Source organism: Balaenoptera musculus, chromosome 11, assembly GCF_009873245.2.
Source record: "Balaenoptera musculus isolate JJ_BM4_2016_0621 chromosome 11, mBalMus1.pri.v3, whole genome shotgun sequence".
Lineage (NCBI taxonomy): Eukaryota > Metazoa > Chordata > Mammalia > Artiodactyla > Balaenopteridae > Balaenoptera > Balaenoptera musculus.
Genome location: NC_045795.1, coordinates 96,572,593 through 96,598,078, shown reverse-complemented (window position 1 = coordinate 96,598,078; position 25,486 = coordinate 96,572,593). Strand labels below are relative to the sequence as shown.

General features: G+C 40.6%; 2 protein-coding genes across 19 annotated transcripts in view; one reads left to right on the top strand and one right to left on the bottom strand.

The window, feature by feature from the left end:
• Window positions 1–16,378, bottom strand: part of SETD5 (SET domain containing 5) — a 79,233-nt gene extending 62,855 nt beyond the window's left edge. For 5 of the 15 annotated variants that reach the window (XM_036870277.1, XM_036870278.1, XM_036870284.1 and 2 more), the window contains exon 1: window positions 15,960–16,376. The gene's annotated coding sequence lies outside the window, so the exon portion shown is untranslated. Of the gene's footprint in view, window positions 1–15,959 lie in introns of all 15 variants that reach the window. The other 10 variants (XR_005021962.1, XM_036870281.1, XM_036870292.1 and 7 more) reach the window with 4 other exon arrangements.
• LOC118904344 lies at window positions 14,393–23,769 on the top strand. Of its 4 annotated transcripts, none has more exons than XR_005021964.1 (2): window positions 14,393–15,403; window positions 18,276–19,927. XR_005021964.1 is itself a non-coding variant. In XM_036870310.1 (2 exons), the coding sequence occupies exons 1-2, from the start codon at window positions 15,257–15,259 to the stop codon at window positions 23,546–23,548; spliced, it is 672 nt and encodes a 223-aa protein (XP_036726205.1). In that variant the 5' UTR covers window positions 14,407–15,256; the 3' UTR covers window positions 23,549–23,769. The 4 variants fall into 4 exon arrangements, 1 of the variants encoding a protein (XP_036726205.1); XM_036870310.1 differs by lacking the exon at window positions 18,276–19,927 and adding an exon at window positions 23,024–23,769 and having other exon boundaries at window positions 14,407–15,403; XR_005021965.1 differs by lacking the exons at window positions 14,393–15,403; window positions 18,276–19,927 and adding exons at window positions 16,443–16,507; window positions 23,024–23,336.
• The last annotated feature ends 1,717 nt before the right edge of the window (window positions 23,770–25,486 follow it).

Genomic DNA, 25,486 nt, shown 5'->3' with positions numbered 1-25,486 from the left:
CTGATCTTGCCAATGATTTTTTTTTTTAAATAAATTTATTTATTTACTTAGGGCTGCATTGGGTCTTCGTTGCTGCGTGCAGGCTTTCCCTAGTTGCGGCAAGCAGAGGCTACTCTTCATTGCGGTGCACGGGGTTCTTATTGCAGCGGCTTCTCTTGTTGTGGAGCAGGGCTCTAGGCGTGTGGGCTTCAGCAGTTGTGGCACGCAGGCTCAGCAGTTGTGGCTCGCGGGCTAAGAGCGCAGGCTCAGTAGTTGTGGCGCATGGGCTTAGTTGCTCCGCAGCATGTGGGATCTTCCCGGACAAGGGCTCAAACCCGTGTCCCCTGAACTGGCAGGCGGATTCTTAACCACTGGGACACCAGGGAACTCCCGCCAATGATTTTCTTAAAAATTAATTTTTATTATAGTACAGTTGCTGTACAATGTTGTGTTTGTTTCTGCTGTACAACAAACTGAATCAGTTATACATATACATATATCCACTCTTTTTTTAGATTTCCTTCCCATTTAGGTCACCAGAGAGCACTGAGTAGAGTTCCCTGTGCTATACAGTAGATTCTCATTAGTCATCTATTTTATATATAGTAATGTATATATGTCAATCCCAACCTCCCAATTCATACCACCCCTCCCCCCTTGGTAACCATAGTTTGTTTTCTACTTCTGTGACTCTATTAATGCTTTGCAAGTAAGTTCATCTGAATTATTTTTCTACATTCCACATATAAGTGATATTATATGATATTTGTCTTTCTCTTTCTGACTTGCTTCACTCTGTATGACAATCTCTAGGTCCATCCACGTCACTGCAAATGGTATTATTTTGTTCCTTTTTATGGCTGAGTAACATTCCATTGTATATACGTATCACATCTTTATTGCCAATGATTTTTTTTTGATTTGACACCAAACGCCAGGACAACAAAAGCAAAAATAAACAAGTGAGACTACAACAAACTAAAAGTTTCTGCAGAGCAAAAGAAACCATCAACGAAACGAAAACGTAATATGGAATGGGAGAAACTATTTGCAAACCACAGAGGTGATAAGGGGTTAACTTCAAAAACATTTAAGGAACACATACAACTCAAGAACCAAAAAAGGAAAAAAACAACAACAAAAAAACCCAATTAAAAAATGGGCGAAGGACGTGAATAGATATTTTCCCAAAGAAGACATAAAAATGCCCAACAGATCCTTGAAAAGGTCCTCAACACTACTAATCATCAGGGAAATGCAAATCAAAACCACAATAAGACATCACTTCACACCTGTTAGGATGACTATTATCAAAAATACAAGAGATAACAAATACTGATGAAGATGTGGAAGAAAGGGAACCCTTGTGCACTGTTGGTGGGAATGTAAATTGGTGCAGCCACTATGGGAAACAGTCTGGAGGTCTTCAAGAAATTAAAAGTAGAACTACCATTTGATCTAGCAATCTCACTTCTGGGTATATATCCAAAGAAAACAAAATCACTATCTTGAAGAGCTATCTGTACTCCCATGTTCACTACAGCATTATTTACAATAGCCAAGTTATGTAAACAACCTAAGTGTCTGTTGAAGGATGAATGGATTAAGAAAATGTGATATCTACCTATCTATCTAGCTGTTTACCTACCTACAATAGAACATTATTCATAAAAAAGAAGGGAATCCTGCCATTTGTGACAACATGATGAATCTGGGGGGTGTTATGCTAAGTGAAGTCAGACAGAGACAGACATATATTGCATGGTATCACCACTTATACAGAAATTGGTAAAAAACAAACAAAGCAAAAACTCAGAAACAGACTGTAGAATGGTGGTTGCCAAGAGTTGGAGTGTAAGAGAAATGGGAAGAGGTTAGTAAAAGGGTATAAACTTTCAGTGAAAAGGGTGTCTAAGTTCTGAGGATCTAATGTATAACACATATTGGAAAACTGAAACTTGCTGAGAGATTAGAATTTATAGGTTCCCTCACACACACAAAAAGGTAAACGTGTGATGGATGAATGTTAATTAACTTAATTGCTGGAATCCTTTCACAACATATGTGTATATCAAACAATCATGTTGTATGCTATAAATATACCACAATTTTGCTTGTCAATTATACCTCAATAAAGCTTAAAAACAAAACAAAACAAAAACAAAAACACCTGACCTGATGAGCAACCTGGACTTACATAGCTTTACCTGAAGGCACTTAAAAGGCTGATATATCTTAAAATTCCAGAGTTAAAAAATTCCTTTCACTCTGGTCAGTATACACGGTGCCCTAGAGCCACTTCTAATGATGTCTCAAAAGGACCTTGGATCCTGAAAAGAAGCTTTGTTTCCTTAAAGCTCCCTTCTCTGGACTTCCCTGGTGGCACAGTGGTTGAGAATCCGCCTGCCAATGCAGGGGACAAGGGCTCTCGATCCCTGGTCCGGGAAGATCCCACATGCTGCGGAGCAACTAAGCCCATGCGCCACAACTACTGAGCCCGAACGCTCTAGGGCCCGCATGCCTCAACTACTGAGCCGGCATGCTGCAACTACTGAAGCCCATGCGCCTAGAGCCCGTGCTCCGCAACAAGAGAAGCCACCACAATGAGAAGCCGCGCACTGCAACAAAGAGTAGCCCTCGCTCGCCACAACTAGAGAAAGCCCGTGCACAGCAACGAAGACCCAATGTAGCCAAAAACAAAAACCAAACCCCCCCCCAAAAAAACCACCAAAAACTCCCTTCTCTATTAAGATTTTTAATGTAGTTATATTTATATAGCAAGCACTGGTACATTTGTAAAGTCAGAAGCCTCAAATTTTAGCTAGACACCAATTATTCCTTTGTTAACAGTTGGTTCTTTTCATATAGCCAAGTGGAGTTGTGAAAATCAGATGCTATATTTACAGCATGTAAACATTACTTATCCTAAGATGCAGACAGAGTTTAGAGAATTGATCAAATATTCATAACAATAACGACCTCCAAAATAAAAGCTAACATCTAAAGGATGCTTATTTTCTAAAAGCCACTGTGTCCTCAATCACTTTGTATGCATCAGCTCATGTAATGCCCATAACAACTTCATGAGAAAGGCACTATCCCTATGTAGCCAAAGACTTACACTCACCCAGCTGAGAAACTTGTCCAAGGCCAGAGCAAGGAAACCCACAAACTAGAAGCTGAACCAAGGTCTATCCAATTTCAGAACCCTCACACCTTTAACCACTATCCCTTAACCATTTGGCATATCTTGATTTAATATTTTTTAGCATACAAAATAAATATATTAGAATGTGACATAAGATTGCTGAAATGACGTTGTAACTTCTTTTAGGTATTATAATTAGAAAGGATAAGACAGATATAATATTTAACAGGTTTAAGACTTTCAACAATTTGATTTTTAATTTAAAACTTATAAAATCCAATAATTTGACTTTTAAATGACAAAGCTAAAAATTAGATGACATCCTTCTAAGATAATATCTAAATTTCAAGTCTAAGGGTGAATCATTCAAAAAACGTTAATTGATGACCTTTGTACTACAAGGACTACCAGTGTCCCAAGTGGTAGTCAAGGTCAAGTATCTGAAATCATCAGGGACAAATGGAAAATGATCTAACAACTCAAGAGAGAATTTTTACTAGATAAAGGAAGTTTCTTATCTTGAACTGTTTATATTAAGTCAAGAAATTCTGGACCCTAGAAGAACAGAAAAGTCTACGTCCTTTTCCATGGCCTAAAAGTTATCAGTTACTGAAAAATCTAGAAGCAGATAGTTTTAGTAAATAAACTAACTTATATGCTTTTGTGTTACAATAAAAGTACCACGACAAAATATCACTTTAAATAGTATTCATATGAATCTGTATTCGTAAGTCTTACATATAGGAACAGGAAGATAACAGAATGGAAGAAACCTAGAAGTTAGACCTCTGACTATACTCAGATTTGTAAATTTCACTTAGTAACCATATTTTATATAATTATAAAACAAAAAGTAATCCCTGAAAAGTCTGAAAGTGAAATAAAACAAATTAACCCCACTGTCTATCAAGTTGGTGGCATAACCACATAAAGAACTATCCCAAGTGATTTTAAACCACTGTAATTTGACTGCATATCCTTGGAGGGATATACCCTGAGGGCAAAGACAAACAAACAAAACAAACTCACTTTCCAGTAATCATACTGTTCTGCCATTCTAAAACTGTTGTGTGTGTATGGTGGGACAAAGCAAAGTGATTACATTGGTTATTAGTGGAAACTGGGATTTGGGGCATGGGGAAAAGATTAGGCTTATGAAAATATCATGAAGCACTAAATTCAAAATAGAAGTTATCAAATACCAACAACTGATATTTAAAAAAAAAAAGGAAAGAGAAAAAGAGGAAAGGAGAGAAACCATTTTTTAGTTCTGTTCACTGAAAAGGTCTAGAAACAAGGTCCAACCCAAGAGCACCAAACACTCCTAACACCCAGACCATGGTCTCTAACTACCATTTCCCACTAAAAGAAATCAGAGTTTTGCAGAAATGAGTAATTCCAGGTTTGGGGCGGGAAATATACAGAATGATCCTTGAACATCTTGTCATACCAGAAAGCAAGGAATCAATCGAAACAAGCCAAGAAACGACTGAGAATAAGTAAAAAGGACTTAGAAGCCAACAGCCAAATGTGGGACAATTTGAATGTCAAAACTAATAACTCCAAGGGACTGAAACATATCAAACAGGTTTAAAACCTTAAGTACACAATAATAATAACACTTTATTGCTCACCTTTAGACGTTGCTAAGTTACCAACCCATTATTTTGAAAATTAGTAAGAGGGGGAAAAAACCCACCAAGTACTGATCTTGCTTTTTGTATTCAAACTGTATCTTAGGGTACCATATAATTAATGAGGGGGAGTATTATAGAAAATAAATGAAGTAGTGATAGAATATCACCATCCCACAACCATAAAGGAAATAAGGATCTAAGCCTGTTCTTCTCAAAGTGTGGTCTGAGAACTCCTGAAGGTCTTGAGATTCTTTCGGGGAATAAGTGAAGGCTTTCCCTTTTTAACTACACATCTGTGTTAGGCCAGATTTTCTTCAGTCTTTAACCAAAACAACTTATCACAACAAATTAAACGTAGAAGTAACTATGAGAAAGCAGTTACCTTCTATCACTAAAGAGACTTACAAAAATATTAAACAATGCCATTAAAAAAACTGGAAAATTATTTTTCATAACAGTCATGTTACTTATGTCAGCAGGATTTGTTATTGCTATTCTAAAATTAGTTAATAAATATTTTAAAAATATTCTCAGTTTTAATTTCTAATATGGTAAATCTCAATAGAAACTACAAAAACAGAAACACTCTGGGGCCTTCAACAGCTGCCTAACATCACAAAGACAAGCAGACATTATGTAAGTCTTAAGGGAAGTATCCAGTACTTTTATAAAATATACTTGAAATGGATCTAATCACTAATTTACATAAAATATGGGGGGGGCATCTAATAGGAGAATATGTTAAATGACACCATAGAGACACACTTTCCAAAATCCAAGAGTAAGAACTCAACACAATGATAAATTTCATTAGTGTATTACATGAGAAAAAGAGAAGAGAGAACCTATAAATTAGAAGGCACAAACTAATCAACCAAGTGCAATGTATGGACCTTATCTTGACCAAATGGAATGGTTTCAGTAAAATCCAAAGGGAGTCCATTTTTCTACATTCCCTCTATTTTGTTGTATTTGGAAATTTTTCATAACAAAAAATTAAATCTGTATCTATCCCCTCCCTCACCACGAACTAAAAGGAAAAGAAAAAGGCATTCTAAACTGTCCACGTGGAAATGGGGGTTCAGAGAGGCCAACAGAAAAACCCTAGCCGAGAAGACAATCAGAAGAGCTCTATAAAAGAAAACTGCGTTGCTATGGAGTGATGAAAAGTTCCACGACCCTCTATAATTAGGGTGAGCATGTAATTTACGGCCCAAATTGGGACATTTTTGAAAGTGAAAGAGGTGCTATTACTGACTACCTGGTAGACATAAACCAGGACTCTGCCAGGGAAACCAAGACGTATGGTCACTCTATCCATAAAAGATTAAATTTAAAAATCATTTTCACAGAAGATATTCAACTCAATCCTTTGGGTAACTATTTTCCATAGAAACATATTCCTAATGTAATAGAGTTCAGAAAAGCTAAGGTATTCTACACACACAAAAATTACTTTTCATCTTTCTTGCTTGGCACAGTTATATCATAAAGTGGGATATGCCTACTTCTCTTCTTGTTGCTCAGTGTATGCTGCAAACCTCCAGCCATTCCTTTTCATACCAACTGTGCATGATAAACTATGAAAGGAAAGTTACACTTACCCAGAGCCTTGCTTTTCTAAAAATACACGTCTTCTCATGGGCCTCCACACATGACTTAGTCAGACTCCTACTCAATTTATGAACAGATACCTTATTCCTAGCAATACTTCAAATCTTAACAGCCTAGGGGTAAAGGAAGTGTAAGCAAAAAGGTCGGCCAGCCCAGGCTCCAAAGGGCCTTGGGGTTGGCATTATTATTGCCTACTTGTTCTAAAGTGGTATGGCTACAGTAACTGCAGAGCTCCATACATGTTAATATAATTTCCAAATTTTTTAATTTTTAGCAAATATCTGGTTTTAGTATTGCTTACATAACATGTCACCAAGAGATGAGTACCTGTTAAACTGTGAAGATTTTATGCCATTTCATAGGTTTTAAAGTATTGGGTAAACCTTTTCAATAAAAGTAGCCTAAATATGAAAGTATGCAACAATTTGGTACAATTTAGCCTCATCCGAAAATGTGGATTGATACCCTGTCAACCTACCTTTATTCTTTTCTATTACTAAGCTATGACATTAAAGTTCTAATTGCCATAAGTAAAACTAAATTTGTCTAGTAAGAACGCAAATAATTAAAAACAGACTTAAAAAATTTGGACTTGCTTCTACAATTTCCTCAAACCTGTTCTTCGTTATTTTTGTTTTCTTAAAGTCATTTCACCATATATTTTCCAGGCTGTGGGCATAAAGACACTTAACTTGCATGGCTATAGCAGTCTGCACCACAGAAATCAAGAAAATAAAAATTTATGTATTCATACAACAATCTAATGCTACGTTTGGCATGCAATCAATCACAGTCCCTCAAAAGTCTTTCTCCTTGTTTTACTTTAAGAGATTAAACTCTTTTGTCTTTAGAACTAAAATACAGTTTTTTTAAAAAAGTGCCCTTTACACTCTATCCCAAATGTTATCATATTAAACATTTATTTTTAAAATAACTATCTGACTGTGGTTCTTCCGTTCCTGTCTGGTTTCGCTTATAAAATAAGTCAATTCTCAACAGCCTATGTTAATAAAGGAAAATGTAACATAAAGGCAGAGTAATTGCCAACAGGTCCTTCCAGGTCATTCCTCATAAATAAAACCTTCCTTGGATGCCAAGAATGCCCAAACAGTTGATTATTAACTGCAGATCATCCTCCTTCGTAGAGCTGTGAGAGAGTACAAACTGTATGTGTTGTGGCATGCACAGAGGTTGGTGGAAGGAAACAGAATTTTTCAACACAGGCCAAAGATCATAACAGGACAGGAATAAAAAACCATGGAGACAGGGGGACAAAAAAAGAAAAGAAACAACCTTAAACAAAATGACAAACAATGGGTGCAAATGTAAAACAATGAGATCCATCTGGATATACATTAAAATTAACAAGTCAACATTATTAAATATGCTAACACTATACTGGAACATTCTAACCAGATCATAACTTCTAAGAATTATGAAATAATCCTCTTACTATATCCAGCAGTGCACATGCCTTATTAGATGACTGGATTTTATTTGAGTCTTCACATTTCATGAGTGCGGAGGAGAAAATTTCAGCATCAGAAAATAAGAAAAATGATAAAAATAAAATTTCTTGTTTGGGGAGGTGGTGTGGGAAAAACAAGGCTTGAAGAACATAAATTATGCAGCTTGAAGAAAGAAGTCTGAAGAATGAAAAATCTATGTTCAAACAATTTCACCTCCACTAAGGTAAAGGGGTAAATATTCATCAAGGTTTAATTTTTAACCTTACTTTTGTCATAAATCTGAGTTACACTAATTAGTAATCCCCAGTTCAAATTGCAAATATTATCTACAGAAGAGATTCTCTCTTTTTTCAAGCTAATAATGCGGTGGCATCTGGTGGTAATAATGATTGTGTGACCAACCAATGAAAAATAAGTATGCTTAAAAACAATTTTTTTCCTGTAAGGCTAAGAACTGAAATGGCTTATCAAGAAAGAGAATGCAAGATACTGAAGTTATAAAACCTCTTTCACTACTGACTTTTAAGAATAGGACAAATTAGCTTTGTATTTAAGTATATATAAACAATCGAATCATAATAAAAATCCTAATAGCCCATCCAATTTTCCCCCTTTGTCCTATTTTCCTTCTTGCTGGGGAGAGGCACTGCGGGATGATAATAGCAGGAAATAACGTGGAGCAGCTGCACAGGCAAGATGAGGTAGGTAGTGCTGCGTTTCACCTTCATTCTAGCCTACTGCTGACTACGTCTTACTGAAAATGAGATTAGCTGTTTGGGGAGCCAAAGCAGTTATCAAAACCTTTGGGATCAAAATGTGCGCCCTCCCCACTCTTGCCAGGAACTTTTTAGGGTAATAGGAGTACTAGGAACCACGATGAAGAGATTTCTAATTATTTGGGAAGTAGTGTGTGTGCGCCCGAGTGTGTGTACATGCATAAGCATATGCGCAAAGGATGTTTACCCTAGTGCTAGCAATGTGGGTCTTAGGACACGTAAAGAAAACTGTCTGGAATGGAGGCCAGGGTTTGAACTAGATGGCTTCTATTTTACTCCCACAAATCTATAGAAATAATCCGTGTGAATGAATTTTAAAGAGAAGAAATGACTACCCTTAATTTCCACAGTAATACAAAATACAGCCCACTAAACTTCATGTTAATGAAAAAAACTTCTAACTAATGGCAGTGATAATTAGTCACTCAAATTTCCCTTTTCAGGCCAAAATATATCTTTACTGCCAAGACCACTGCACATAAAAATATAATGTTAAGTACGTAACACATATTTCTTTTACTGAGGAAAAAGACACAAAACTTGGTCAAGTTTGTTTACTATTACAATGTGCATTAAAGGCAGTTTTTTAGCTATTCTATTAAGTTAAAACATCTCTTCTTTGCTAACAGCCACAAGCTCTGAACCCATAAGTAAAAATTAGCACTCCAGTTTCCTTTATCATCTCCTCCAGTATGGATAGAAGGGAAAAGTTTAAAGCTAGTTTATTAACATTGCAATACAGGTGGTATCTCAATTCAAGCAACAGATGTACTCTTGGAAAACTGAGTTCAAACCAATTATGTCTAAAAATCAAATTCTCCTAAAATATATTAAGCATTTAAAGGAACCACAGCATACACCTTTTATAAAGCAGGAATCCTTTTGCAATCAAAATAACTGCCATCTAATTTGTGAACGCAATCCTTTAATATTTTGGGTTTTTAAAAAGAAGTGGCACACATGTATTGTTCAACATTTATTTTAAAACTAACTACAGGGCTTCCCTGGTGGCTCAGTGGTTAAGCATCCACCTGCCAATGCAAGGGACATGGGTTCGAGCCCTGGTTTGGGAAGATCACAAGCCGCAGAGCAACTAAGCCTGTGCACCACAACTACTGAGCCCGTGTGCCACAACTACTGAAACCCATGCACCTAGAGCCTGTGCTCCACAACAAGAGAAGCCCACGCACTGCAATGAAGAGTTGCCCCCGCTCACCACAACTAGAGAAAGCCTGCGCGCAGCAACGAAGACCCAATGCAGCCAAAAATAAATAAATAAAATTATTTAAATAAATAAATAAAAGTAACTACAAATACAGTTCAGGACATTGATCCTTTTAACATTTTAATGAAAACCTCCACAAACTTTGAAATATTTCATTATGATTTTGCTTAAAGGGATAGATAATGACACATCGCTTCCAACTCTGTGATTCGTATTAATTCTAATAAACTAGATGCAACCATCCCACTTGCAAGTGGGAGTTGAGCACGTATGTATCAAACAAGGTTGTGCCTAACTTAAAAGGGGGGTTGGGTAAACTCCAGAGAATATCAGGTTCTCCAGGAAGTAGGGATGAGACTGAAACAGTAAGTGACCTTTCTTTAGTTAGCATTTTACATGATGGCAACCCAACACTTGAATGCTGAAGGATGCTCTCCATAATACCGATATAAAATTGGAGCTAACAATATGCAACTATTTCACAAAGGGAAACAAACTATTCTACTTACTCTGGTCTAATCCCAACCCAAATAAGGACAATGTATGTATTGAAATATAAAAGTTTTATTCAGATAGAATATTCTTTTCCATTTTTTTAATGAGAATTCAGCTTTCAGATGCTCCAGAATTGGTCTACTGAGGGGGAGGGGTGATTTGTATTTAGGAGGGTGGCGAACATGGGATTTATTCTTTTAATCTATACAAAGCTTTAATTTTTTATTTTCCTTGGAAGAGGGGAGGCGTTCCTACCAGATATTCAGGGACATACTAAATTTGGGGTTAACATTATATGGTTGGCACAAATTCAATGCTCGAGTAGGAACTACAAATGATTTCTTTAATTGTATGCCAAACTGAATAATCTCCCAGGGAAAAGAACCTCCTCCTCCTGCCTTTCCTACCTCCTGCCCCTCCCCCATCAACACTGCCTCCCTGCTGTGCAAAGAGCCCTTTGTCCTGCCCTGCACTTATCTAGCTGTTTGGCCATATTGACAGGCCAACTAGAGGCATAATAAGCGAGTCAGTCTGATATAAGCAGCTGGCAATTTCAAACAAATATCTTCCTTTTCTACTCAGACCAAATCCTGCTGCAGAGGTCTCAGGCCCCTCCCATGCTTCCACCTATTTTTCAAACAGCGCAGCAAGGAATTCTGCATTTTCTCTCAATTAGGTAGCACATCAAAAACTTGATTCCCCAGACAGAAACAAATTCTGTATAAAGTCCTACATCCACTGTTTTTTCTGTGATTCATAACATAGGCCAAGGAGTACCCTCAGCTCTAGGTGTATAACATGACTAACATGGCTAAGGAAATGATTCTTACTCCTTCAATTTGCCATCAAAACTCTGATAATTCTCATACTTCAAGGAAAGACAAAAGAGCAAAGAGAAATCAGTCAGATCAAATCAACAGTTGTATACATCAAGCAAAACTGGCCAATAATCCTAGTGTTTTAAAAATACTAAGACATTATTCCAATAAGCAGAAAATTCCTTATCCCTGTCTTTATATCAAAGATACTTAATGTGACCCTTACATCTCTCCCTGAGGTATTCAGCAAACAAAATCCATATGATGGAAAAACTGAGTGAGGCAGGATGGGATTACAAATTCCTTGCTCAGTGAGGGCTCATATAAAGTAGACAGAGATTCTGCTTCATTGTTCCTTTATTATCTCTCATAGTTCCCTTCATAAAGTGTTAAGGGTTTAATATATTCTGTCAAAATAAGAGGATTCTCTAAAGTAATGCTTTCCAACACCCGCCCCCCACCTAGTTACAGGGTATCTTTTACTCAATTTAGAATGAATATACAACAGAATACTTTTCATAAGACTGCAACTAATTAAACAAAATATGTATCGAGATATTAAAGAAATGATATTCTATCAACCTTTGGTGAACTTCCCTGAATCTTTACAAGAGATATCAATCATTGCATCAAGGGAAAGGTTAAAAATGCCATTTCACTACATATTTTGGAATTTTTGGCAGCAAGGAATGGTATCAATTCCTGTTTATCATAGGTACATTATACCTATTTTCTAAGGAGTGCCTCTGAAAGGATTTTTTTTTCTTTACAAATAACTTACCAGTTGTATTACTAAATATATATTAATCTTACAATTTTGCGGAGTCAAAGTTTTGTTTGTTTTAAACAAAACATCCCTATCAATAAGTTTTAGTTTTCAACAGCCAAAACAGTTTTTATAAAAAAAATTCACTGCTAGGCCTTTTAGTTTCAAATTAAACTGACACATGACCAGAGATGAACCACAAGTTATAAAAAAATTTTATTTTATTCATGATCCAATTTCTCACTGATAAGATGTATCCAACAATCATTAACTGTCCTTAACTGTGGCCTAACGTTTCTAAGTTATTTGAATATGAAGAGGATAAAGTAAAAGTGGTTGTCTGCACATCTGCATTTTCTACTATATTATTTTCCTGTCCAAGGAAAAAAAATGAAGTAGCCACTCTCCTCCAGAAAGGCCAAAATAAACCCAGAAGTATGTAAGTTCCTGGACACAAAACACTATCAAAAGATATTAAAATTTCAAGTATACTGGTTAAATAAATCTTATGAAAAGGCCCTCTATGCTCTTAAGGAAATGATCTTACATTAAGATCACAAGGGGGTTCCAAACAGGAAATACAAGTTAAAAGCAATTACTTTATAAGGTAACTTTCATGTTACATAATAACTTAAAGACATTTATATCTAAACTACATTAAACAGCCAGTATGAGTGAAACCATATTTGCCTGATAGACATCTTTTATATGTGATAGTAATAAGAATTAGAACCACCTAAAATATTATCCATTAAAGGTTCTGTTTCATTAGTCTGCTTACATCACTGAGACAATGCAAGCAACCTTTGTGAATGACAAAACTCATTTCCATTCTTTTTGGTTCCCGCCACAAATGCCAGTCACACCACACATTATAGATGACTAGGTACATCTACACAAAACTGAACATATCAAAATTCTTAGGGAAAAAAATATATGGGCTGCAAGAGTCGTAGGGGGAAAGAAGACAACACATGGGCATCTGTTAAGTATTGGATGTAACTGATGGTATATTGGGGTGGTGGTTCTTCTTCAAGTACTTCCATACTCAGCAAACTTTTTGCTTAATCAGAGATCTCCCTGAAGTGTGGGAGCTGTGGGGGAAGAGAGACCACATAAGGGGCTCAGAGGCTGTCTTCTCAAGTATCCTGTACACTAGATATTCGATTTCTGAATATTCCTTCTAGTCTGTCCCATATTTCAGATGGATCACGGCCAAACATATACATCCTTGTGATCTTAGATGACTATATTCAACAATATTATAATGAATCAATATCATAGGTCAAATTCTAAAGAAAAAATCTAATCTGGAGAAGTCTATCACAAATACAGAAAAAAAGAAAATACTTCTGATAGTTATATATAGAAATAATTCCAAAAAGGACAGTTCTTTTTAGAGTTTAAGATTCCGAATTTAGTAAAATGTTTAGCAAAACACCTGCTCAATAAGATAAATATGGTCTAACCGGAAGTAAGGAGACATACAAATAAAGTACTAAAATTGATTTAATGATTAAAGAGATGGAGGAAAACCTGTCAGTTGCAGAAAAATGAACTGATATTTTCCCCCTTCTTGTTCTCAGGGAGATCCTTAAATTCTTATTACTTTGGTTGTAAATGTATTGAAAAATTAAAACTCAAATGGAACTTCCAGTCCTATCCAAGAAAAATTCCCAGGTAAAAACCAAAATGTGCCAAAAAACCAAAAACCGAACAAAAAAGAAAAGTCTTTAACTATGATTCAGTTTCCAGATGGTGATATCCATAAATGGGTAGAAGGTTATGAATTGCTAGTTCTCATGTCCCCCCCCAATAAAATGCAAACCAGCTCAGCAGTGAAAATTCCCAGGAAAGCAAGGTTTCTTCTTAGTCCTGAAGCAGCCATCGCCTAAGTGCAGCTCCCTGCAGCCAACAGCATTAATGGACGCTGCACTGCTGTCCTTCCCTGGAGACAGCAGCCAGCACTACTCAAGCTTCTCACGTAGCAACCAGAGCTCCAGAGCCAGCAGCTGCTGCTGCCTTGTATACTCACCCCGGTGATCCAACCCAAAGGAACAACCTTCTCCTTACCCCACCCCCACTCCTTACACACTCTTTTTTTTGGGGGGTGGGGTGGGGTGGGGGGAGGACCAGTGTTCCATGCCAGGAGGGCTGGAATTATGCCTTTAGAAAGAAACAATCCTAAGGTCACCCTTTTAGTTTGAACTAAGGCCTTTTATTAGGAAAATCAACATTTACCAAATTCCAAATATATATTTAATAAGCCAGCAATTTAGAAAGGAAGATTAAGCTTTAGACTTTAAAAGGCCAATTTGCCAAACACTCTCTTTACAGTCAAATTTAAATCTGCAGCTAAAGACAGAGGCTTGTGTTATGTCCTACCAAAGGACATAATCATTTTTCTATATATAATGACATACTGAGTAACTTTAAAGATTCTAATCCCATAATGGGCCAAAATTTTTGGCTACAAAAGAAAACTAATGATCCTCCTGAGAAAACTGGTAGAAACCAATAAAAAAATTACCTCTGTCCTCCAAGAGGCCCAGAAACCTCTGATAATGTGAATATTCTCTGCTTTAATACTACCTCAGATTCCATACACCTAAAATTACCATTTATAATTTTTCTCTCAAAGTGATGTAAAAACATTAACGATATAAAACTAATCACCAAAAAACACCACAAAAAACTAATCACCAAGAAATTTTCCCAAATAGGGGGTACACATTCTCCTAAAAAGCTCAAACACTCAACTCAGCTGAATCCTCCCTAATCAAAGTATAGCTATGTAACATCTGCCCAACAAAAAAATGTTAATATGACCTTGGTCACATATCTGTTACTTAAATACAACTCGTTTAATCAAGTGCTAAGGGAAATTAGCAGAGGACCTAGGGATTTTTCCAGTACTACGAGAACGGGGAAAACTGGAAAAATGAACTAAGTACAGACAAAGCCCAACGGAACCCAGAGGTCTGGGCAAGAAATGAGTTAGTGGTGAACACAGTGCACGAGTAACATGAGAAAGCAGAAAATGCAGGTCATACACGCACCCCTGACCCAGACCAGCAGAGCTGGCTCCAGCACCAGTATACACGGGAAAGACCAGTTATTCCTAAGAAGTGAGACAAGCAAAGGAGCTCTGTAGAATAAATTAGCAGAGAAGGGGCTTTCCCGACAGTTAAACTTTCCCTCTCACGCGATTCACCTACTTAAAACCAGGGCTCTTCCTCACCACCATTCACTTCGCATCCCCGGCTTCCGCACAGACGGAAAGGGAATTCATAAAGGCTACATTTTTCTGCCTTTAAAGACGTTCGCAAATGATCGCTCTCCACGCCCAAGGCAGGCAAAACGACACAATCTGGCTCAACTCCAAGCCAAAACCCTACAAATTCAGTAGGGCCATCTCAGAGATACTGGGGCAAACGCCACCGAGAGCCCAAGAATGCGAGCTGGGGGTGGCGAAGGTAACGTCTTTACTGTGGGAAACGAAGCAATCATCTGCGATGGGGACCCAGGACGAGAGTGAAGGCGTCCAGGAACATTCTGGGGGGGGGGGGAATGGAGATCGAGGCCCCCAGAGGGATCAGAGTTGTCACAAGGCCGCGCGAACGGGGGTGGGGGTGCGGTTTGGGGAGGGGGAGAAAGTGTGCCTGTGTATTTTGAGGGGAGGGCAGCGAGAGGCCTATCCTCAAGTAAAAGGTAAACGTGGAGTAGGCAGTTCCCAGGAAAAGGGGTGAAGAGGCGTGGGGGGAGGGGAGGCGTCCTGACCCAGGAAAGACGTGAAAAGGGTTGCGGGGTCGACGAGATTACCGACGGGGCCTCTCTGCCTGGGCAAGAGGGGTGCAACGGTGTGTGGGGGGTGGCGAGCGGGAAGAGAAGGGGCAGCATCCTCCTGCTGAGAGCCTGGGGAGGGCCAGGCCCACGTCCCGAGAGCGAGCGCGGGGAGACGGAGGAGGTGACCCTTCCCTCCCCCGGGGCCCGGTCGTGAAGGAAGGTCTCGCTTTTCTGTCGGACCCTTACCTTGTCCCAGGCCTGGGCCCGGGCTGCGGCGCACGGCACTCCCGGGAGGCAGCAGGACTCGAGTTAGGCCCAACGCGGCGCCACGGCGTTTCCTGGCCGGGAATGGCCCGTGCCCGTGAGGTGGGGGTGGGGGGCAGAAAGGCGGAGCGAGCCAAAGGCGGGGAGGGGGAAGGGCCAGGGAAGGAAGGGGGGCCGGCACTACAGTGTTGGCGGACTGGCGGGACTGGGGCTGCGTGAGTCTCTGAGCGCAGGCGGGCGGCGGCCGCCCCTCCCCCGGCGGCGGCGGCGGCGGCGGCGGCGGCGGCGGCGGCAGCGGCAGCAGCTCACTCAGCCCGCTGCCCGAGCGGAAACGCCACTGACCGCACGGGGATTCCCAGCGCCGGCGCCAGGGGCACCCGGGACACGCCCCCTCCCGCAGCGCCATTGGCCCCTCCGCCCACCGCCCGGCACTCATTGGCCAACTCGCCGCCAATCAGCGGAAGCCGCCGGGGCCGCCTAGAGAAGAGGCTGTGCTCTAGAGCTCCTGCTCCTCAGAGAGCCTCGGCTAGGTAGGGGAGCGGAACGCTGGTGGGAGGGGGTGGCCTGGCGGTTTGGGGTGGGTGGGTGGCTGAGGTCGTCTGGCCGGTAGCTGGGGGTCGCCTTCCCCCGCGGGAAGTCGGGAGCATAGCGTTTGTTACGCTGCAAGGGAAAGAGGTGGTTAGAGGCAGGCGAGAGTGCGGCCCGCCCTGCGGCAACCGGAGGGGGAGGGAGAAGGGAGCGGAAAAGGCTCGAATCCGGACGGAGCCTTTGCTCCCTCAGAGGGAGGGGCGCTTCCGGCTCTTCTGTCACTGATTGGTTGCCGCTCCTCCCGCCGTGTGTGAAAACACAAATGGCGTGTTTTGGTTGGAGCAAAGCGCCTGTCAGTTACAGCCTCGGGAGTGCGCAGCCGCCTAGAGACTCTCGCATTGCTCCCTGGGGGGTAGGTAGGTGGGGTGCGGAGAGAGCTGGACTGGCGGGCGCGGTCGGCCTCCCGCGGGGGGGAGGAGAGGGTCAGTGAAAGTGGCTCCGTGCGGACGTCCTGCCACCCTCCCCTTCCTTTGGGGGAGTCGGTTTACCCGCCGCCTGCTTGGCTTCGGCATCTGATTGGCTGCTGAAGCCCCGGCAACGGCCCCTTGTTATTGGCTCGGGTCCCAAATGAGCGAAACCACTGCGCGGGTCGGCGGGGAGGCGGTCGTTGGTACGGTCCTCCCCAAGGCCCAGCGCCGCAGTGTCTGGCCCCGCGCCCCTGCGCAACGTGGCAGGAAGCGCGCGCTGGAGGCGGGGGCGGGCTGCCGGGCCGAGGCTTCTGGGTGGCGGCGACTGCGGCTCCGCCCTGGGCGCCCGCCGCCTGAAGGACGAGACTAGCCAGACGTGCTCCCGGACCCGTGGGGGTGGAGGAAGGAGCGGGGGTCCTTCTGCTGGTTTGTGGGTGGGAGGCGCACGTTCTCCAAAAATCGGCGCGAGCCGCAATCCAGAAGGAGCTGCAGAGGAGGGGGCGGAGAGAAGGCCGCACCCTGCTCGGCAGGGGGAGGGGAGTGCCGCAATACCTTTATGGGAGTTCTCGGCTGCCTCCGGTCTCCTAAGGACCGCCCTGGGCCTAGAAAAATCCCTCCCTCCCCCGCGATCTCGTCATCGCCTCCATGTCGAGTCGCTCCTTCTCGATTATGGGCGGGATTCTTTTGCCCAGGCTTAACCTGATTCCTGGGCGTTGTCCTGCAGGGGACTGAGCAGGTGTAAGATTATGAGGACGAGTCCAGTTTCTCTACCCACAGACTTGAGTTTGTGTCGCAAAGTAATTATAATAGGGGTGGAGGGGGGAAATGGACTCCAGGCAACACCTGGGGCTGATTTTATGCAGCGAGACTGCGTGTTATTACTTCTTAAGATATTTTTGTCGCATTTTTCCTGGAGATTAAGGGAGATAGATTAAAGGCATGATCTCCTGAGTTTTAAACTTTACCCATTTGAGGCCCTTGCTACACCACCAAAATACAGCATCTTAGATTTAAATCTTAATCTTAAAATTTTAGTCCCCACCCTTGCATCCCCAGGGTCAGTCATTTTAACAACTCTCCCTCATGCTTTCAGCCCATTTTCTATTTGTTTTACTTGCTCATTTAGTCCCAGACATACCATTGGCTTCCTTCTCTCCTGTTTTTGGTAGCCCGGTAAGTCATGAAACCACACGGCTACCCAACTTGAGCATAGGCCTCACGGTTGCCCAGCAATGCGTTTATTCCTCCCTTACGGATATTCTTGAATCTTCACCTTAATTTTCATTTTTTCCTTTTCCCTCAGCTGGGATTCTACTCCTGACCCTCTTCTCAGTCCAGATGATTTTGACTACTGCTTTCCTGAGAATTGGACGTGAGGTTTAGCAACATCTCTCTTTTATGTCCTTTGAATACCTTTCAGTCCATCTCCAGTGCTGTTCTCATCAGTAACTGAGCTCAGTTGCCATAATGCTAGTAGCCTCTGAACTAGTGTCTCCATCTCCGGTATCTGCTGATACAACTTTTGTGTGTCCAGGACAGTTGTCCCAACATAAAGATAGAGCATGAAAAAAGCTGATCCAACTCCTTTATTGGCTCCCTAACTACTGACAGGATGAATTCCATCGATGCAAATGTGATATGCGAGGTTCCTCAATGGACTGATCTCACCTTAACAGCTTTTTCCTTTGCCACAGTTTTCCGCATATACACAAAAACATTACTTCTCAAGTCACTGAATTGATTGCTGTTTACGCAAATCACAGTGAGATTATCAGACCTCTTTGTAGGGTGGTTCCTCCTGGAATGCTACCCTTGATAATCCTTACCCTTCCAGTAAAGACTGTTAAAACTCAAATATCATCTTGCCTTCTGTGATCTGCCATCCTTTAAGCCAGACTCGCCTATAAAAAAGTTAGTGTTGCTTTTTCTTGGTCCCATAGCGGGTTGAATCATAGCACTTCTCAGGTTGTTGTTGTTGCTTGTTTAAATTCTCTTAACTATTCGGAGCTTCTTGAGGGCACAGGCTCTTGTTGAGTCTTGTACCTAAGCTCCTAGTATATTCCTTGATGGCTCGCCAACCCTAAATAAAAGATGTCTTCATAAGGTTTGATAGATTGGTCTCTCAAACACTTCTTTGTGTGCTTGCTAGTGCTCTAGATGAGCACTGTCCACTAGAACCTTCTGCAGTGATGGAAATACCCCATAGTTGTGCTGTCCAATATGGTGGCCACTAACCACACATTACTATTGAGCCCTGGAAATGTGGCTCTTATGACTAAGGAAGTCAATTTTTAATTTTATGTAATTTAAGTTTAAATTACCACTGTGGAGGTGTGGCTATAGCCACAAACTTGTGTTGTAGATTGCAGAATACTTAATATGGACATTGATAATTTTGTCTTCATACTGAGCAGTAAGGAAATAAAAGTTGAACCTTTCTGGCCCATTTAGGTGTGAGCCACCCCCCTCCCCGCCCACCAAGTTGGTTGGTTGGTTGGTTTTAATACTTATTTGTATACTTTAGCTGACAGCTGAATCCAGCAAACCATTACTAAAGATAAACCTGCCTTGGACAATGGTGTGTTGAGAAAGCAACTCTTGATTCATTTGAGTTTCAAGAATGCATAAGGGATTTTAGGAAAGTGGGATTTCATTAAATCATAACGGTGACAGAAGTTTAATGAGGAATAGGACTATATCTGATGTTAGTGAAACTAGCCCTGAATTTCAGTTCTACAAAGTTTTTAATTTTGGAAAACCTTCATCAGAGGAGGCCCTAAGTATCGTATCTTAAGTTACAGGAAATCATCACAAAGTAAGTTTTCATTCTGATGAAGTATAAATTAATAGATATGTTTTAACACCAAAATGCTTTTTGGTTTATATGCTAATATAGATAGCATCTTGTAAATTTCAATTTTATATATATATATTTTTAATATTTTATTTATTTATTTATTTATTTTTGGCTGTGTTGGGTCTTCGCCTCTGTGCGAGGGCTTTCTCCAGTTGTGGCAAGCGGGGGCCACTCTTCATCGCGGTGCGCGGGCCTCTCACCATCGCGGCCTCTCTTGTTGCGGAGCACAGGCTCCAGACGCGCAGGCTCAGCAATTGTGGCTCACGGGCCCAGTTGCTCCGCGGCATGTGGGATCCTCCCAGACCAGGGCGCGAACCCGTGTCCCCTGCATTGGCAGGCAGATTCTCAACCACTGCGCCACCAGGGAAGCCCAGCCCCCAATTTTTTATATTTAAAAGATAAGTTTTTTAACTTAAAACTTCTTAAGATTTCCCCTTAAAATATGAGAAGTGCACATAATTGGCTTGCTATTTAATGCAGATTCCCAGTCCCACACCCAGAGATTCTGAATTCAGTTAAGACTGGTGGGGGTCACTAGAATTCTGTGTCTTTTATATGCTTCTGATGTTGGTAGTCCAGAAATCACACTGCAAATACAGCCCCGAGGAGCTACAGTATGCCTATCTTACAAAAATGATTACAACTTCAGGGAAACTGTATGTCCCCTTTACTTGGTAATTTTTTCCTCCAGAAAAACTGAATAAATGGGGAAACATTTTGAAAGGCAAAAAAAAGAGTTATATTAATAGTTTGGGAAACTTATAGGTCAGACTGCTTTGTTTTTAAAAGGAATGTTAAACTATTCCAAGTAATCTTTTTTTTTACTTTTTTACCAAGAAAGTTCCCTTTTTTGTCTGTTTTCCCACTAAATGCATTCCTCAATGATACGGATTTGTTCTTGATTCCCTGGTGCCTGAACACAGAGCTGGGTACTCAATAAATGTTGATTTATTGATTTATATGTGAAATTGTTTTCAAGTATAGTTTAAATCCACAGAAGCAATGCTCCTTTTATGGAGAAACTTTAGGATCATACTTAACCCAAGTCACCTAATATTCTATTCATAAAGGAAACTGATGCCTCATGGTCTCTGAATACATTTGTCTGCCATTCAGCTCTTCCTTGGGTTTCCTGTGCAAACCCTTGCACTTATCCTCTTCCTGTGCTTGACTTCCTTAGGCTTTATTACAATTTTTAAACAAACCAGCTACTTACCTCCCTCTGAAGTAGAGCCATATTATTTCTTACAGTCCTAGGACAGAAATTAAGTAGAGTGAAAACTTGTACTTGCATGAGAGAGTTGAAGGTTTTGTAAGGGATTTTATAATCTTTTTTTTTTTTTTTTAAGATTTACAAAATTTGAACTACATAATGTTTCTCTCATTTTTTATGCACGGAAGAGGTTTGGTATAATTATGGTTTGCAACTGTTAATCCAGAATATGATACGGATCAACATCACAAGGGTAAGACTAGTTTGTTTCAAGCCCATCTTAATTGTAGAGCACATTGTTAGGTCACATATCCAGAAGTCTGGTACTTTACTTTGCAGGCTGAGAATTCTTGATTTAGTTACCAAGTAGCGTACTACTTTATATTGGAGGACGTATTTCTCCAGAAGACTTTTCTTCTTATCCATGACTCCCCATGGAGTCTTGATGGAGTGGGTGAGAAACTGGGTTATTAGAGAACTGTTAATAGAATGGTATAAAATATTTAGGTTTATTTTATCTAGGCCAGACTTGAACTTGATGACTTATTCCTGGTATCATGGTGTATACCTTCCTGGTGACTAGAGAGATTATTTTCTGCCTCTCTGATTATATCTGAAAGTCATGGTTACACTCAATAATCCTACTTTCTAGCTTTTTTCCTGGACCTTTGCTTTGTACTGGTACTTAGTCACCCTTTGTGTTCTAGTTTTATGGGTTTTTAAAAAACACGTTTATGATTCGCTCTTCCTGCTGACAACAGTAACACATTTTCAGATCACATTTATAGAATTGGTTATTTTACCAGCTAACGAACCCCACCTCTAGCATATGGATTCTAGTCAATTCAGTCAACATTCTTTATAGACTTTCTTCTTTTTACTGACCTTTGGTTAAAATCTCATCCCAGACTTTTTGGTATAATAAGTAGTGGCAACTTACTAGTGCATACTATGGGCAAAGCTAATGGAAACACAGGTTAGAAGAAATGAACTAATAATATTGAGTGCCAGTTGTGTACCAGATAGTATGCCAGACTCTGCCAGTGTATTTAGTATGGTTCTGCTACATAAAACCTCATCTTACAGAGTAGGAAACTGAAGCTGTGAGGTTGAACAACTTTCCTATAGACATAGCAACTAATTAAGGGCTGGGGATTGAGACTGATCTGACTTGCTTAGTCAGTATTCCTTACCAATTTAGGGTACTGTGTTTCTCTGGTGGAAACAGTCTTTTAGGAAATTTAATCTGGCTACAGATATAGGATGGGTTGTAGGGTTGAAGGCAGAGAGACCGCTTAGGAGATTCTTTTACAGTAGTCCAAACGGGAAGTGATGCGGTCTGGTATACAGTGATGGCAGTCAAAATGGAAAGGAAGTTACAAGAGTCGGACTGACCAAATGGTCACTGAAAATGGTCTCAACACATCACTTCTGAAGGAAGCCTTCCTTGATGCCTTAACTCCACTGTATTGGGTACCCCACCTGAATACTGTCATAGCATTTCTCACAATTGTAATTAGTAATTGGGGTTTTTTTCCCTATTTTTTTAGGTTGCTCCTTGAGGGCATGACATTGCTTGTTTATGGCTATATCCCTACTGTGTAAGCATACAGAGGTCTTCAAGGTCAAAACTGTTCTCATAATACAGTAAGTCCCCTACATACTAACCTTCAAGTTGCGGACTTTCAAAGATGCGAACATGTGTTTGCACGTCCAGTCGTGTAAGTTAGTTCACGTGTCTGGCGTACATTGTCATGTGCCTGCATCCTCTACAAGTGGTTGTGCTTTTTTGTACTTTATAGAGTACAGTAGTATAGTATCTTTATTTCAAGCCCAGCATGTCCAAAAGCGCTGTAGCTGGTACTGCTCAGAAGCCCCAGGTGATAATGATGGAAACAAAAGTGAAAATTGAGAGGGTGGAGTGAGGCGAAAAGATGGTAGACGTTGCTCATTCTTATAACATGAATCGTTCAACCATCAGCATGATTCTAAAGAACAAGGACAAGATCATGGAACAGGTGAAGTCTGCTGTGCCGATGATGGCGACAGTAATGTTGAAGAAGCGGGAAGAGTGATGGAGATGGAGAAACTTCTCTGTGTGGATTCAGGATCAGCATCAGCATCGAGTCCCCCTCAGCTTAATGCTGATGCAAGAAAAGCTAAAAGCCTTTATGAAGACTTGAAGAAGAAACATGGCGAAGAACCAGACGGTGCATCTTTTAATGCCAGCCATGGCTGGTTTCATCAGTTCAAGGCTAGAGCCAGCCTTCACAACGTAAAAGTAAGTGGTGAGGCAGCGAGTGCCCACATGGTAGCTGCCCGGGATAAGGAGTCCAAAGAGGTTTTTAGCAACTTAGTGACCCTCAGAGAGAAGCTGGAGCTCGATCTGCAAGAGGACGACTTCATTGAACTCCTTGCTGTGCAACACGAGGAGCTTACTAACGAAGACCAATGGAATTGGAGGCCCAGAGAAAGGACGAAGAGAGACAAGAGGCGGAAGAAGTAACCGAAGAGGTTCACGATACAGGAAATGGCAAGGGGATTTTCTTTCTTCGAAGAGGCACTGTTAGTTTTTGAGGCGCAGGATCTGAATGTAGAACAGTACATGAAGGTTGCAGCAGCTGTTCAGGATGCAATCCAGTGCTACCGTGTCATCTACGATGAGAAAAAAAGAGCTACTGCCCAGACATCACTGGATTGTTTTTTCAAGAGGGTAGATAGAATTGAATCCAGCAAGGAACCAGAACCTGTGCCATCAATGTCAGGTGTGAGTGAAACTGCAGCTTTGACCTCCGTCTCCTACTGCTGACGATCCTTCAGTTCTACCATCTCCCACCTCCTCTCCCTCCTCCAGTCAGTAACTCTTGCCTGTTCACTCGATGCCAGCCCTTGTATGCCAGCTGTTGTACTGTACTACTGTACTTTTTAAGGTACTGTACTGTAAGATTAAAAATGTTTTATATTTTGTGTTTGTTTTTTATATAAACCTATTATAGTACAGTACTATATAGCCGATTGGGTACCTAGGCTAACTTTGTTGGACTTATGAACAAATTGCACTTACGAATGCCCTCTTGGAACTGAACTCGTTCATTATGTAGGGGGCTTTCCGTACTAAGACATAACTTACCTTTTCAACTCATTCTCACAAGTACGTAGAGGCTACATGATATGTGTTGGATGACATCATCACTGATGTTAATTGAATGGTGCTGTATATTCTTGAATTTTTCATAATTTCCTAAGGTGGTAGGTTTAGGGTATGAATATCTGTTGTCTTTAAAAATTAATTCACTCTTCAGGTTACACCTCCAAAATCCCAGCAAACCTCAGTATTATGCAGTTGTTATTATAAAATCTTGTAGTTTTCTTTCTTTTCACCTAAACATAAACATGAATACATTCTGTTATGAAATAAGGTGATGAATATTTCAGAGTTGTCTGATGCATAGGGAGAATCAACTCCAAAAAACTATGAGAAAAACCTACTGAAGTATCTTAAAGGATAGGTTATTGTATGAGATTACATGCTTTGTAATGTGCCATCCTTTGCCGAAAATATAGTTACTTCCGTGAAAGTGTTAATGTGATATCTTTTTACTGTATTTTACTTTTTTTCTGTTTTAATTTCTGATTATGGTAAAATATTGGTAAACAGAGCTACTTGGAGCCCTCAGTTTTTAAGAATGTGAAGGGGTCCTGAGCCAAGAAGTTTGAGAAAGCTGCTGTAGCACAGTGTATATTGTAAACAAACACTCATGCCTGTTGAGTAGCTGGATGTAGTTAAAAATGACTCCCAGCATTAAGTGTAGATTACTGGGAGGCTGGGCATGCTAGGACAGGGAGCAGGTTTTAGTGGAGAAAGATAGGCTCCTGCTGAGTTTAAGTAGGACATACAGGAGAAGGGGTAACAATAGTAGGCAGTTGGAAATTCAGAATTTGGGCTTGAGAAATACTAAAACACCATTCTTCTTTCCAGTGAAAACTGCTTTCATCATGGAATATATCACTGAACAGCTACTACCTCACAACTGATTGGCATACGTGTTAGCCTTGGGGCAAAAGTATGAGGGTGACAGAGCAGGCTTCTTGTAAACAATGATAAATTTTTTCGCGTTGTGCACATTTTAAAATTTGGTACAGGAGAGACCTATATATGGTGTTTCTCTTGAACTTAAAAAAAAAAAAGTAACTAAGGTACAATAATTTGATTTTTTGTCCTAGAATTTTCAAACTTTCATCATATTCCCACATAACACCTCAACTGAACGTGGAAAAGCCTATGCTTAGAATAAGGATGTTTTACTTTTCCTATGCCTAGCTCAGTAATTAATATTAAGCACTTGTGGGCATTAGTGTACTTCAGGCACTTTACAGACCTTTTAAAATACTTCCTTTTTTCAGTCTTCAGCTTACCTTTTGATCCTTGCAGTGGAGACTTGAG